The sequence below is a fragment of the Jaculus jaculus genome, chromosome 2 (genome assembly GCF_020740685.1).
Source record: "Jaculus jaculus isolate mJacJac1 chromosome 2, mJacJac1.mat.Y.cur, whole genome shotgun sequence".
Classification (NCBI taxonomy): Eukaryota; Metazoa; Chordata; class Mammalia; order Rodentia; family Dipodidae; genus Jaculus; species Jaculus jaculus.
In genome coordinates this window covers 93,725,138-93,738,000 of record NC_059103.1, presented here as the reverse complement: position 1 = coordinate 93,738,000, position 12,863 = coordinate 93,725,138, and the positions used below count along the sequence as shown (strand labels likewise).

The window sequence follows — 12,863 nt, the reverse complement described above, 5'->3', positions numbered from 1 at the left end:
GTCTACATAGTCTGTTTTGTACCAATCACAGCAAACCTTCATGTAAATGAAGGTTTGTGTTTACACCAATCACGTTGCCCATTTGCACAGCCTGGCAGTCCCACTTCCAGCTGAAGTGCTCTCCCTTTCGAGCCTGGGTGTAAAAAGGTTAGAGGGTCCACGAGGCTTGTAATTGCAAGAAGTCTCTGGGCAAAGGCCATGTGCACCGATCCCAGCTAGGGCTGAGCAAGCAGCTCCCATAATCATGTAGTTTCTTCGAGGAGTCTGTGGAGTGTTCAAGAAGGCTGGTGCCAGCACAGGGGCGTGCGACACCTCTTTTGCTTAAGGAAGCCAGGGCGGCAAGGGAAAGTTCAACACCCTCTGATGAGTGAGCCCAAAGGCCCCCCTCCACCCCCCCATCTTTGTTGATTTACAGGAAGGCGAACCTCAGAGGTGCTGACAACATTCTAGAACTTAAAGGGCTTAACACTAAGTTATTTCAACAGTGCTTTACCAGCGTTTAACTCCTGCCCCAAGGAGACGAAGTTTCTCTCAGCTGTCCCCAAAAGAAAAGCCGGCTCCGCCATGGGGGACATTTTCCTGGCTTTGGGCCACCTGTGTAGTAAACGACAATCCTCGGACAGAGGAAGTGCTGCGCTGGCCAGGGAGCCTAGGGACCAGACCACCGCAGGCCCCAGCAGGGGCCTTGGGGAACCCATCTCTCTCCCTCTTTTCTGAAGAGTGGCAGAGGGGCTTGCTGGGTACCCTCCCCCTGTCACACCTCATAATTATGTCCCTTCTTCTGGGCTGTGCCGCCTCTCGCTAGGGGTTGAATGGAGAGATTCGCCCAGAAATTGGTTGTGAGGGTTGTTTTGGTCCTGCTGCTTTGCTTTATTTCATGACATGTGTCATGTAGCTCAGACCTTAAACTCAGTGGCTATCATCAAGGGCGGCCCTTGAACCGCTGACCCTCCTGCCTCCGCCACCTCCCAAGGGCCGAGACTACAGGCGTGCAGGGCCACAGCTTTCTTCTGGGGCATGTTCTGGAAGAGAGGCTCCAGAGATCTAAGATGGGAAGGCATGCGTTCGCTTGTGGCTTTTTTTTCTTTTTTTTTGGTTGGAGGGGTAAAGAAAAAAAAAAGCAAATCAAAACCAGCGGCGAAGCGCTTGCAGCCGGGAGGGACACACCCTCTCGCCCGCCCCGGTCTGGCCCCGCGGGCGGGAGGCTGCGCGGCTGACGCGCGCATCCGGCGCGGGCGGCGGGGGCAGGAGGATGCTCCCGAGGGGCGCGTGGCGGGGGCGGCCGCGGCTGCTGCAGACCCTCGGAGCCCGGGTGAGACGCGCGCGGCGCGGGGGCCGGCGGGTGCGAAGTTTGTGTCTGGCCGCTCCCCGCGCGCCGTTCTGGGAGGGGCGGCCGACAGGTGGTGGTGGGTCCCCGGCGGGCTCCCCCTCCCACCCCCGGCCCTGGGAGTTCTCGGGCCCCGCCGGGCTCGGTGCGGAAGCGGGCTGCGGGACCCGGAGAGCCCGGAGCCGGGCAGTGAGCGCATCCCCCGGGACAGCGACTCCCCCACCCGAGATCCGCGAGCCACTCCCTGCCGAGCCCTCGCCCGTGGCTCGAAAACCAGGGGCGCCGGTGAATCACGGAGCGAGCTGTGAGTAAGCGCTGGGCGGACACTCTCGTGTCGTTGCCGGTCTGCGGCCGCGGCTTGGTGGGGGAGAGGAGAGAGAGAGAGAGAGAGAGAGAGAGAGGGAGAGAAAGAGAGAGAGGAGAGAGAGAGAAAAAGGAGAGAGAGAGGGAGGGAGGGAGAAAAGGAGAGGAGAGAGAAAGGGAGAGGAGAGGAGAGAGAGACAGGGAGGGAGAGAGGAGACGAGAGAAGAGACAGAAAAGGAGAGGAAGAGAGAGAGAGAAAGAGTGGAGGACAGGAGAGGAGTGAGAGAGAGAAAAGGAGAGGAGAGACAGAAAAGCAGAGAAGAGTGGGGGACAGGAGAGGGAAAGAGAGAAGAGTGGAGGACAGGAGAGGAGAAAGAGAGGAGAGGAGAGGCAGAAAAGGAGAGGAGAGGAGAGGAGAGTGGGGAGAGGAGAGGAGAGGTGGGGAGAGGGAGGGAGAGAGAGAAAGAGAGAGAGAGGAGGGGCTTGGCAGTGAGACTCGCTGGCGAGCGGGAAAGTGCCTGGAGCTAGCACTGCTCTGGAAACAGAGCTGACTGAGCCCCTGCTGGAAAGCCGCTGAAAAGAGCCTTCAGGCTGCCTGGGACTAGGGACGGACTCTGAGTCAGCTCCATCCCTTCGTTACACACACACACACACACACACACACATATGATCTTTAAACTGCGCATCGGTGAAGAAAAGCGGAAAGTATCAATTCGGTCTGCTTCCCTTGTCACTTTCACTTCCTATTTCTCTTGGCATTCCCCTCCTCCATTTCTCAGAATCTGGAACCATGCTGGAAATATTTAAACCCACTAAAAATTATTTATGCGTGTGTAGGGGGCAGGCCAGGGTTTCTTGCTGCTGCCCGAGGGTGCTGCACGCGGGTGGCTAGGAAATTGAACCCTGGGTACGAAAGGCTTTGCAAGCAAGCGCATCTACCAGCCACTTGAATGCCTTTTTAAAACGCTTTATCTGAATGTTGGAAAGCAAATGAAGTCCATTTTTGTTACCAATATCTAAGAAAAGTGGCAAACACCTTAAAATGTAAAAAATGATTAAGGAGAGAGGCTCCTTAAAATTGCACTCTTGCTGGCGTGGTGGCGCACGTCTTTAATCCCGGCACTCAGGAGGCGGAGATAGGAGGATCGCCCCGAGTTCGAAGCCATACACGTCAGCCTGGGCTAGAGTGAGACCCTACCTCGAACCCCCCCCCCAAAAAAATTGCATTCTTAATTAATTGTTGCCTTTCAGAGTCAGGGTTTATACCAAATAGTAAAACAACTCAACCCCATTTTTTTTGCTGCACATCTTCTAAACAGAAGTGATTGTTTCCTTTTAAGCCCATTTAAGTATTTTGCAACGCTGGAAATGAAGCCAAGACCCTCAAGCTTGATTGGCGGGCACTCTACTGCTAAGCCACACCCCCAACGCTTTCACATAGGACTGGCTGCCCTTTCTCAAATTATCCACCACAAGCCCTTTTCTTAGTATTTTCCCATCCAATGCAATGTTTATAGGGTGGTGTCATTGCTTGCCTGTCCCAGGTGAAAAAAATGATACAGTGGGGCTTATTAGGTCTAATAATAGGGAGCAGGTGGTGTATTGCGCTAAAGGTAGAGCCCTGGACTGATGTTGCCATGGACACTAGGCTTCCAGTGAGCAGAGAGCTCTGCATGCCTTACCACCAGCCTGGAGAACCACTGGTCTCTGCTTAGTACTTTGCCCCTAGCTAATTAAACATCTTCAGGCCTTACATCTGAATGATTTCATCTGCAGAACTGAAAATGTGGAGGTAGTTCCTTCATCCCACCCTCCTGAAAAATTCCTGCTTCCCACAATAAAACTCAGCCTGTGAGCCTGCCTCGGGATGCGTTTTAAAATCCTACTGGGGGAATCTCCCGGAGCCTTAGGAGCTTTGGCTAGGACTACGAAACCATTTGCTTCAAATCAAATTACCTCACTTCATGGACATTTTCATTACAATATCTAACTGCTTGTGATATGAAATGTCCCATAACTACATTTCTTCCCCACAACATTCATACCCCCTCACACCTATGAAAGCAGCTAGCAAAGGTGGTTTACAACCTGACAGCTCATAAGACCGCAGCTTGCAAGGACTTGTCATAAGTAGCATCTTCAAGAAGCTCTCTTGATTATAATTGCTCTTTTCTGAAATTATGAGTGTGCCTGGTAGAGGCACTTAATCACTTTGAAAAATATAAGGTTCTCATTCTTTATGTGGTAGGTGGATAATTGTCTGCCAGCGTTTTTGTACGTGGGGAAAACAAGCAGTTTATTGACATTGATGTGTTCAGTGTAGCAGAGCTGTTTTTTAAAGAACATATTTTGTCTGGACTGTTTTGTATTATCTTTGGCCAAGGCCTGGCCTGGTATCCGTAATCACGTTCTGGTGGCAGCATCACTGGTGGCAACAGTCTGGCTGGGTGGTTGTCAGGGCAATGCGTGGCTCCAGCTGGTGCTTCTGTGTGCAAGCATAAGGCTGGAGTGATTATGTAGCCCGCGAGTTGTATTTAAACAGAAAGCCCTTAGCTGGACTTGGTGGTGCACACCTTTAATCCCAGCACTTGGGAGGCAGAAGTAGGAGGGTTACTATGAGTTCAAGGCTAGCCTGGCACTACAGAGTGAGTTCCAGGTCAGCCTGGGCTACAGTGAGATCCTACCTTGAAAAAAAACAAAACAAACCCAAAACAAAACAAAATAGAAAGTGCTTGACTTGCTGTTTCTTTCTTAACTTGCATTTTCAGCTACTTACACTGAGAAACTCCCAGATATGGTTTTGTGCTCCTAATACAGCATTTGCATCTCCACATAAGCAGTGTTTAAAGTGAAGTGTATTTGGGCAAGAAGCTTAGAGTCAAGAATTATAGTTTTGCAAAACAACCTCTGGTAATAAAGCATATGGATGTTTGAATCCCACTGCTAAGACATTCACGTATAGATGTTTTTTAAATTTTTTTAAAAATTTATTTATTTGAGAGCTACAAACAGAGAAAGAGGCAGATAGAGAATGAGCACACCAGGGCCTCTAGCCACTGCAAACGAACTCCAGATGCATGTGCCCCTTTATGAATCTGGCTAATGTGGGACCTGGAGAATCGAGCCTTGAACCGGGGTCCTTAGGCTTGACAGGCAATCGCTTAACCGCTAAGCCATCTCTCTAGCCCTCACTTAGAGATTGTTTGACAGTGTCCTGCTGTTCCCCTCATGCATCTACAGTTGTAATGTTGTGCACTGGCTGCAGTACAGAGCTCTCCGTCTGTGATAGCTATTCACACTAGAGAAAAAGGCATTCAGGCTTTGTCCTCAGAGTAACTCTAGACCAGTCTGTCCATTCCCACCTTCCTAGCATGTCAGTATTGCTTTTCTAAAAAGAAAACAAAAGGTGCTGGTGGATGCCTTTATTCCTAGCACTTGGGGGGCTGAGGCTGAGGTGGGAGGATTGCAGTAGGAGCTACAGAGTGAGTTCCAGGTCAGCCTGGGCTACAGTGATACCCTGCCCAGAAAAAGCAAAAAAAAAAAAAAAAAAAAAAAAAAAAAAAAGAAGAAGAAGAAGCATTTGTGCTGTTTTATGTTTTATAGCAAACTAAATCATAAAACCATGTTGTATTTTGGCAGATAAATATTTGTTGATTAAGGTACCTGTGACACTAAATTAGAAACCTGAGGTTAAATATTGCTTGACCAACATGACCATACAGCTGTTAGCATGTTTAGATCAGCTAATTTGCTGGTGGTAGACAGGCAACCAGGATATCAGGGTGCCAGCCAGCCTGGCTCCATCACCACTCAGCCCTGTGAACTTAGTTAACTCATTCAGTCTGCTGGGCCCTGTTCTGTCCCTCTTTCAGAATACGGGAGTTTGACTGACTGATCTGAAAACCCTTTAACATCCGCAGTTGTCATTGTGTTATTTAATCAGTGGATGGAACTATTCCTCTGAAGAAAGAACTATCAAATTCAGAAAACTTGTTTAAATGCTTGAAAATATGTGATCATAGGCAGTGGCGTGTCCCTTTCACACAGTGATTGTAATAGTTACCCGCTCTTGTAATAGCGCCATCCAGCATTAATATTAGATCAAGCAAGGGCCTAGAGTGCTGACTGGGCCCTAGACCTCTGTTCCCTCCCAACAGAGTTGGGTGTGAACAGCAACGATGTCTCACTCCCTGCACATCGGGGGGACAGGGTAGACCACTCACATGATGGCTTACTGGGGAGATTCATCTGTCAGCCTTCACCTTCATTCCACCAGTCACTCCTGAAAGGTTTCCTTGTCAGAGAGAGCGGTGACATGGACAGAGGTCACTGAATGATGTCAGAAAGTGGCAGGCACACCTCCCTTTGCGATCTGAGGTCCAAGGCTGATGAATGGCTTTTCCTGTTTCCCTTGCCTGGGTGGGGGGATACTGCTGTGCATCCTCTCCAGAGCCGACACAGGCTTCACCTGGTTTGTAGACAATGTCGATACTCTATTCTGTGAGCTAGGAAGTCAAGTTCCCATTGTTGGCAGAAATCACCCCACCAACAGTAGCTTTTGGAAAAAAACAATATGGGTTTATTTTGGCTTACAGACTCAAGGGGGAAGCTTCATGATGGCAAGGGGAAATGATGGCATGAGCAGAGGGTGGACATCACCCCTGGCCAATATCAGATGGACAACAGCAACAGGAGAGTGTGCCAAATGCTGGCAAGGGGAAACTGGCTATAACACCCATAAGCACCCCCCCCCAACAATACACTCCCTCTAGGAGGCTTTAATTCCCAAGTCTCCATCAGCTAGTAACCTAGCATTCAGAATAGCTAAGCTTATGGGGGACACCTGAATCAAACCACCACATTGGTTAAACCTTGTGGCCTGGGAGCCCAGCCCCAAAAGTTGGCACTGAGTGCTCCACGTTGGAATTCCTCTTAAGAAATGACTCTGTGACGGCTCTTACTTGCAAAGTCTGCAGGCCCTGGTTCAGTTACCTAGCCACCCATGTGCATGTGTCTTGGGTTCCACCAAGAGATACTGGTATATACATGTGCATACACACATGCACGTGCACACACGTGCAAATAAACATTACAAAGGAAATGACTGTGAAGTGCTGTAGCAGGGAAAGACACCTTTAAGAGGAGCCATAGAAGAAGCTGCTGTGCAGTCTCAGTGTTAGACTCTGCGGGTCTCTCCTGAGCAGATGCAGGGTCTATGATGGGCAGTGAAGTGCAGACCCAGTGGTGGCAGCTCTGTGCACTGGCTTCCAGAAAGCGTTGTATCTGACAGTTGGGAAAAGACTATACGGGGTACTGACGGTACTCATAGCTCTGTCTTCAACCTTCATTTTCCCATCACATCATCACCCATTTTTCAGTAATCACTTTTAATGAGAAAAAGTGATAGGCAAATAAGGCTTTGGAAAATGCAAAAGGTGAGCACTTCAGGGTCTGAACAAATACATTCCAAACAGGAAACTGTAAGGACAGACCCATTTTTTTTTGTGCACAAGGTTGTTTTGGAGCTTCGCCTGTAGAAGGTACTCAGATGTGATGGTGTGTTGGAGTGCGGTGAGAATCTAATGTTGCTATGGCTCTCTCAAAGGGATATGCTGTGAATTGGTATCCATTCTCTTAACCAATAGAAATGGATTCCTCATTTGTTTTTTCAAAGTAGAGTCTCACTCTAGCCCAGGCTGACCTGGAATTCACTATGTAGTCTCTGGGTGGCCTCGAATTCACGTCGACCCTCCTACCTCTGCCTTCTGGGTGCTGGGATTAAAGGCATACACCACCATGTCCAGCAGATTCCTCATTTTTCCTTCAACTTCCTTCTCCACTCACTAGATCTAAATCTTTCTATTTCATTGTTACTTCTACTATCCCCATAATTGATTTGGCTCAATTATCAGGGCCTGCAAATCTTAGAGTTTTTCAGTGTCATGAACTTCTAACTCATATTGTTTGATTACATTTTACCCAGAGGTAACCCAAAGCATAAGCAGTGTGAGATTATTTTGTCAGGCTCTGAGAGGATTTTAGAGCTTTGTCTAAGAGTCACAACACTGGTGAGAAGTGCTGTATAAACATGCAGTGGAAGCAGGGTCCACCGGAGAGAATTGCTTTGAACTGATTTAAGGGCAAGAAATGGGGAATAATGAAAGAGAAGCAAGAAATGGGAGTACAGCTGAAATTCCTACAGGCTGTGTGGGGAAACATACAATGCTGAACCTCATGTCAAACAGCTGAGCTGGTCTCAAAGCTTCGCTGTGGCAATCTTGAGGGAAGAAACATCCTTTTTCAGTTCTCCCTGAGGGGTGCGGGATTATCTTCTACATTGAGTCCATCACTCAGTTGGTGTGGGTTCCCTTTTCTTTCTTTGTTTTTTTTTTTTTTTTTTTTTAATTAATCTTTGTATTGGCAACTACCAGAATTATAGACAATAATCCATGGTGATTCTCTCTCTGTCCTCATAGTTTCCCTTTTCTTTCCTCTTTTTTTTTCTTCCTAATTGCTTCAGACACAGATGACAATCCTACTACATTGAACTCCATCTACAACTTTTAATTAAATTTATTTTTTAAGTTTTTCAAGGTAGGGTCTTGCTCTAGCCCAGACTAATCTAGAAATCACTATATAGTCTCAGGGTGGCCTTGAACTCACAGTGATCCTACCTTTGCCTCCCCAGTGCTGGGATTAAAGGCATTAGCCACCATGCCCAGTTTTTAACATTTTTAAAAAATATTTATTTGAGATAAAGAGAGGAAGAGAAAATGAGGCAAATAGAAAATAGAAATGGAAAGAGAATGGGCACCCCAGGGCCTCCAACCAGTGCAAATGACCTCCAGATGTATGTGCTACCTTGTGCATCTGCCTTATGTGGGTCCTGGGAAATCAAATCTAGGTTCTTTGGCTTTTTAATCAAGTGCCTTAACTGCTAAGCCATTTCTCCCTTGCCCAGTTTTTAACTTTTTAAATAATTTTTAATTTTTATTTATTTTATTTTATTTTTTGGTTTTTCAAGGTAGGGTCTCACTCTAGTCCACGTTGACCTGGATGGAATTCACTATGTAGTCTCAGAGTGGCCTCGATCCTCCTACCTCTGCCTCCCAAGTGCTGGGGTTAAAGGCATGCACCACACGCCCAGCTATTTTTTATTTTTATTTTTTATGAGAGACAGAGAATTGGTGCACCAGGGCCTCTAACCACCGCAGTCAAACTGCAGACATGTGTGCCACCTTGTGCACATGCACCACCTTGTGCATCTGGCCTGCATGGGTTCTGGGAGTCGAACCTTGGTCCTTAGGTTCACAGGCAAGCACCTTAAGTGCTAAGCCATCTCTCTAGCCCTATTTTAACTTTTTATTGGCAACTTCCATATGTACGGACATGCGGCCATGATGATACTCCCCTCCCACCACCTTTTCCCTTCCCTAACCCCCCCCCCCACTGAAGCCCTTCAACTTTCCAGCTAGTCTCTCTTCTGTTTTTTTTTCTTTGTCTTTTTAAATTAATTAATTTTATGAGGTGGGGGTCTTACTCTAGCCCAGGCTGACCTGGAATTTACCATGTAGTCTCAGGTTGGCCCTTGAACTGATGGCGAGTCTCCTATCCACGCCTCCTGGGTGCTGGATTAAAGGTGTGAACAACCATGCCTGGTGTCATTTGATTTTTTGATGTTAGTCATTCTGACTGGCGTGAAATGGAATCTCAAAGTAGGTTTAATTTGCTTTCTCCTGATGTTTAAGGATATGGAACACTTCTTAAAATATTTATTGGCCATTTGCATTTCTTCTTTTGAAAACTCTCTGTTCAGTTCTACAGTCCATTTTTTTTTAATTTTTTATTTATTTATTTGAGAGCGACAGACACAGAGAGAAAGACAGATAGAGGGAGAGAGAGAGAATGGGCACGCCAGGGCTTCCAGCCTCTGCAAACGAACTCCAGACGCGTGCGTCCCCTTGTGCATCTGGCTAACGTGGGACCTGGGGAACCGAGCCTCGAACCGGGGTCCTTAGGCTTCACAGGCAAGCGCTTAACCGCTAAGCCATCTCTCCAGCCCTACAGTCCATTTTTTGATTGTTTGATTTCTTGATTTTAACTTTTTGAGTTTTTTACATATTCAATTTATTTTATTTATTTATTTTTATGGGGTTTTTTTTTTTTGGTGTTTTGAGGTAGAGTGTCACTCTGGCCCAGGCTGACCTGTAATTCACTATGTAGTCTCAGGGTGGCCACGAATTCATGGTGATCCTCCTACCTCTGCCTTCTAAGTGCTGGGATTAAAAGCATGCACCGCCATGCCTGGATATTTTTTTTTATTATTTTTTTAAAAAAATTTAATTTTTATTAACATTTTCCATGATTATAAAAAAAATCCCATGGTAATACCCTCCCCCCCCACACACTTTCCCCTTTGACATTCCATTCTGGATATTTTTGATACTAATCTCCTATCAGATGTATAGCTCAATTAACAGTTTTCTTTGCTGTATAAAGGCTTTGTAGCTTCATGAGGTCCATTTGTAGATTATTGGTCTTATTTCCTGAGCAGTTGGAGCCCTACTTAGAAAGTCCTGCTTTACCTGTTTCTTCAAGTGTTTCCCCCACTGTTTCCTTCTGTCTTGCTCTGGTGGGTCTCCAACTTCTGACCTCAATTAATCCTCCCGCCTCAGCCTCCTGCGTGCTGAATTACAGGTATGTGCTACCTTGCTAGCTTGTAGATGAAATATTTGAAGACTAGGTTTTAATTTTTTTTGTTCATTTTTTATTTATTTATTTGAGAGCGACAGACACAGAGAGAAAGACAGATAGAGGAAGAGAGAGAATGGGCGCTCCAGGGCTTCCAGCCTCTGCAAACGAACTCCAGACGCGTGCGCCCCCTTGTGCATCTGGCTAACGTGGGACCTGGGGAACCGAGCCTCGAACCGGGGTTCTTAGGTTTCACAGGCAAGCGCTTAACCGCCAAGCCATCTCTCCAGCCCAAGACTAGGTTTTTAAAGTTGTCAGTGATTAGCCTTTCTTTCTAGAAGGTGACAGTAATATGACCATAAATCTGGAAAACATCGTTTTAGAAAAATGCTTTGCAAATAGATCAACACATTATTGACTGTACAAACTGTGGCTAGAGAATATTCTGATAACTCACTGATACAGTTTTGCTTTGAAAATCAAAATGAGTTCTCACTTTTTTTATAGGAGAAATTAGTTTCTCTGTGAACCTTGTAAATATCCTTCTATGAATTTGTTACTGAAACAAGATAAACAAGCTTTCAGAGAAAAGCTCTGGCTTCCTGCCTCCAGCCCCACTCTCTTCTCTGTTCTCTCCACAGCAGCCCGCATGGCTGAGCTAGAGATGGTTTCTCAAGGCTTGTTTCATGTTTTTAGCTCTTCCTCTTGGTTATACTGTGGCCTGTAGATAGCTGTATCTCCCTCCCATTATTCCGTCTTCACCCTCCCAAATTCTACTCTTCCTTCAAGGCTGAGCTCTAATAGCCACCCACCTCTACCCCATTCCCAGTTTTGATGGAATCTCTCAGATCTCTTTACTTAAAGCACTTACCTCATTTGATTGTTCATTATAGTTGCTGTGCTCATAGGATTTTTCCACTTAGATTCTAAGAATCATTGTGACCAGAACAAGTTTTTCACCATCTCCCATCACCTCCACCCATGCACAGAAAAGGATGTGTTCTTAGCGTCTCAAATTTCTCTGCTTCAGTTTTGTAGAGGAAAATCATATTTGCCTGTACTTTTTGTGAGTCTTGTGTCTCACAAAAATCTTTCAAGTTAGCCAAAATAATCTTTATGTATAATTTTCTATTATAAACAAATAGCAGTCTTAAATCATATTTTATTTCAGACATGCTTTGTAAGCAGGAGTTTTAAAGAACATAACTTAATATATGTAATTTAGGGCTGGAGAGATGGCTTAGCGGTTAAGCGCTTGCCTGTGAAGCCTAAGGACCCTGGTTCGAGGCTCGATTCCCCAGGACCCACGTTAGCCAGATGCACAAGGGGGCGCACGCATCTGGAGTTCGTTTGCAGTGGCTAGAAGCCCTGGCGTGCCCATTCTCTCTCCCTCTCTCTCTCTCTGTCCCTCTCAATAAATAAAAATGAACAACAACAACAACAACAAATATATATATGTAATTTAACAAACATAAAATTCTGCAGCAAGCACCACATATGTGATTTTTTGGCTTTTTTTTTTTTTTTTTTTTTTTTTTACTAGGTAGAGTCTCATTCTAGTCCAGGCTGACCTGGAATTCACTATGGAGTCTCAGGGTGGCGTCCAAACTCAAGGCGATCCTCCTACCTCTGCCTCCCGAGTGCTGGGATTGAAGGCGTGCACCACCATGTCTGGCTTTTTCTTGGTTATTTTGTTGTTGTTGTTTTTCGACGTAGGGTTTCACTCTAGCCCAGGCTGACCTGTAATTCACTTTGTAGCCTCAGGGTGGCCTCGAACTCATGGCGATCCTCCTACCTCTCTCACGAGTGCTGGGATTAAAGGTGTGCACCACCATGCCTGGCTTTTCTTGGCTATTTTTGAATTGTGGTTTTATTTATTATTGACCCAAGGACTCATGCAGCTTAGGCTTGCCTCAGATTCTCTACCTAGCCAAAGATAACTTAGTATTATTGATCTATCTCCACCTTTCAAGTGATTGGATTACAGGGCTTCCACACTTGGCTCATGAGGTGCTGGGGATGGAACCTAGGGCCTCGTGCATGTTAGGCAAGTACTGTAGCAGCTGGACTACCTTTGGGCGCTGTGTGGTGTGTTTGCAGGATGATTGTTTACATGTGTGTGGAAGGAGGGGAAGTACCATTCTTGTCCACAGACAACTTTCCTTAATGGATTTCTTACGTTTGGTTACAAGTATGATATGCTGCTTTGTAACTGCCACAAATCATGTGTAAGGACAAGTTTAATGATCAAAACTTAATAATTTGGAGTAGTACTTAAAAATTATAAAAATGGTCGGGCATGGTGGGACATGCCTTCAATTTCAGCACTTGAGAGGCAGAGGCAGGAGGATGGCCATGAGTTCAAGGCCAGCCTGGGACTATAGAGTGAGTTCCAGGTCATCCTGATCTAGAGCAAGATTCTACCACAAAAAAATTATAAAAATAATTTGCTTGTAAAACATGATTCCTGGGAAAAATATAAAATAGTATCATCCAGGGCTGGAGAGATGGCTTAGCTGGTTAAGGGCTTGCCTATGAAACC

At 46.1% G+C, this 12,863-nt stretch overlaps 1 protein-coding gene across 1 annotated transcript in view; it reads left to right on the top strand.

The window, feature by feature from the left end:
* Window positions 1-1,247: 1,247 nt before the first annotated feature.
* Window positions 1,248-12,863, top strand: part of Mcub (mitochondrial calcium uniporter dominant negative subunit beta) — a 124,837-nt gene continuing 113,221 nt past the window's right edge. The window contains exon 1 of the mRNA XM_045144764.1: window positions 1,248-1,312. Within this exon, the coding sequence (XP_045000699.1) occupies window positions 1,253-1,312 (60 nt within the window). The 5' untranslated portion in view covers window positions 1,248-1,252. The remainder of the gene's footprint in view (window positions 1,313-12,863) is intronic.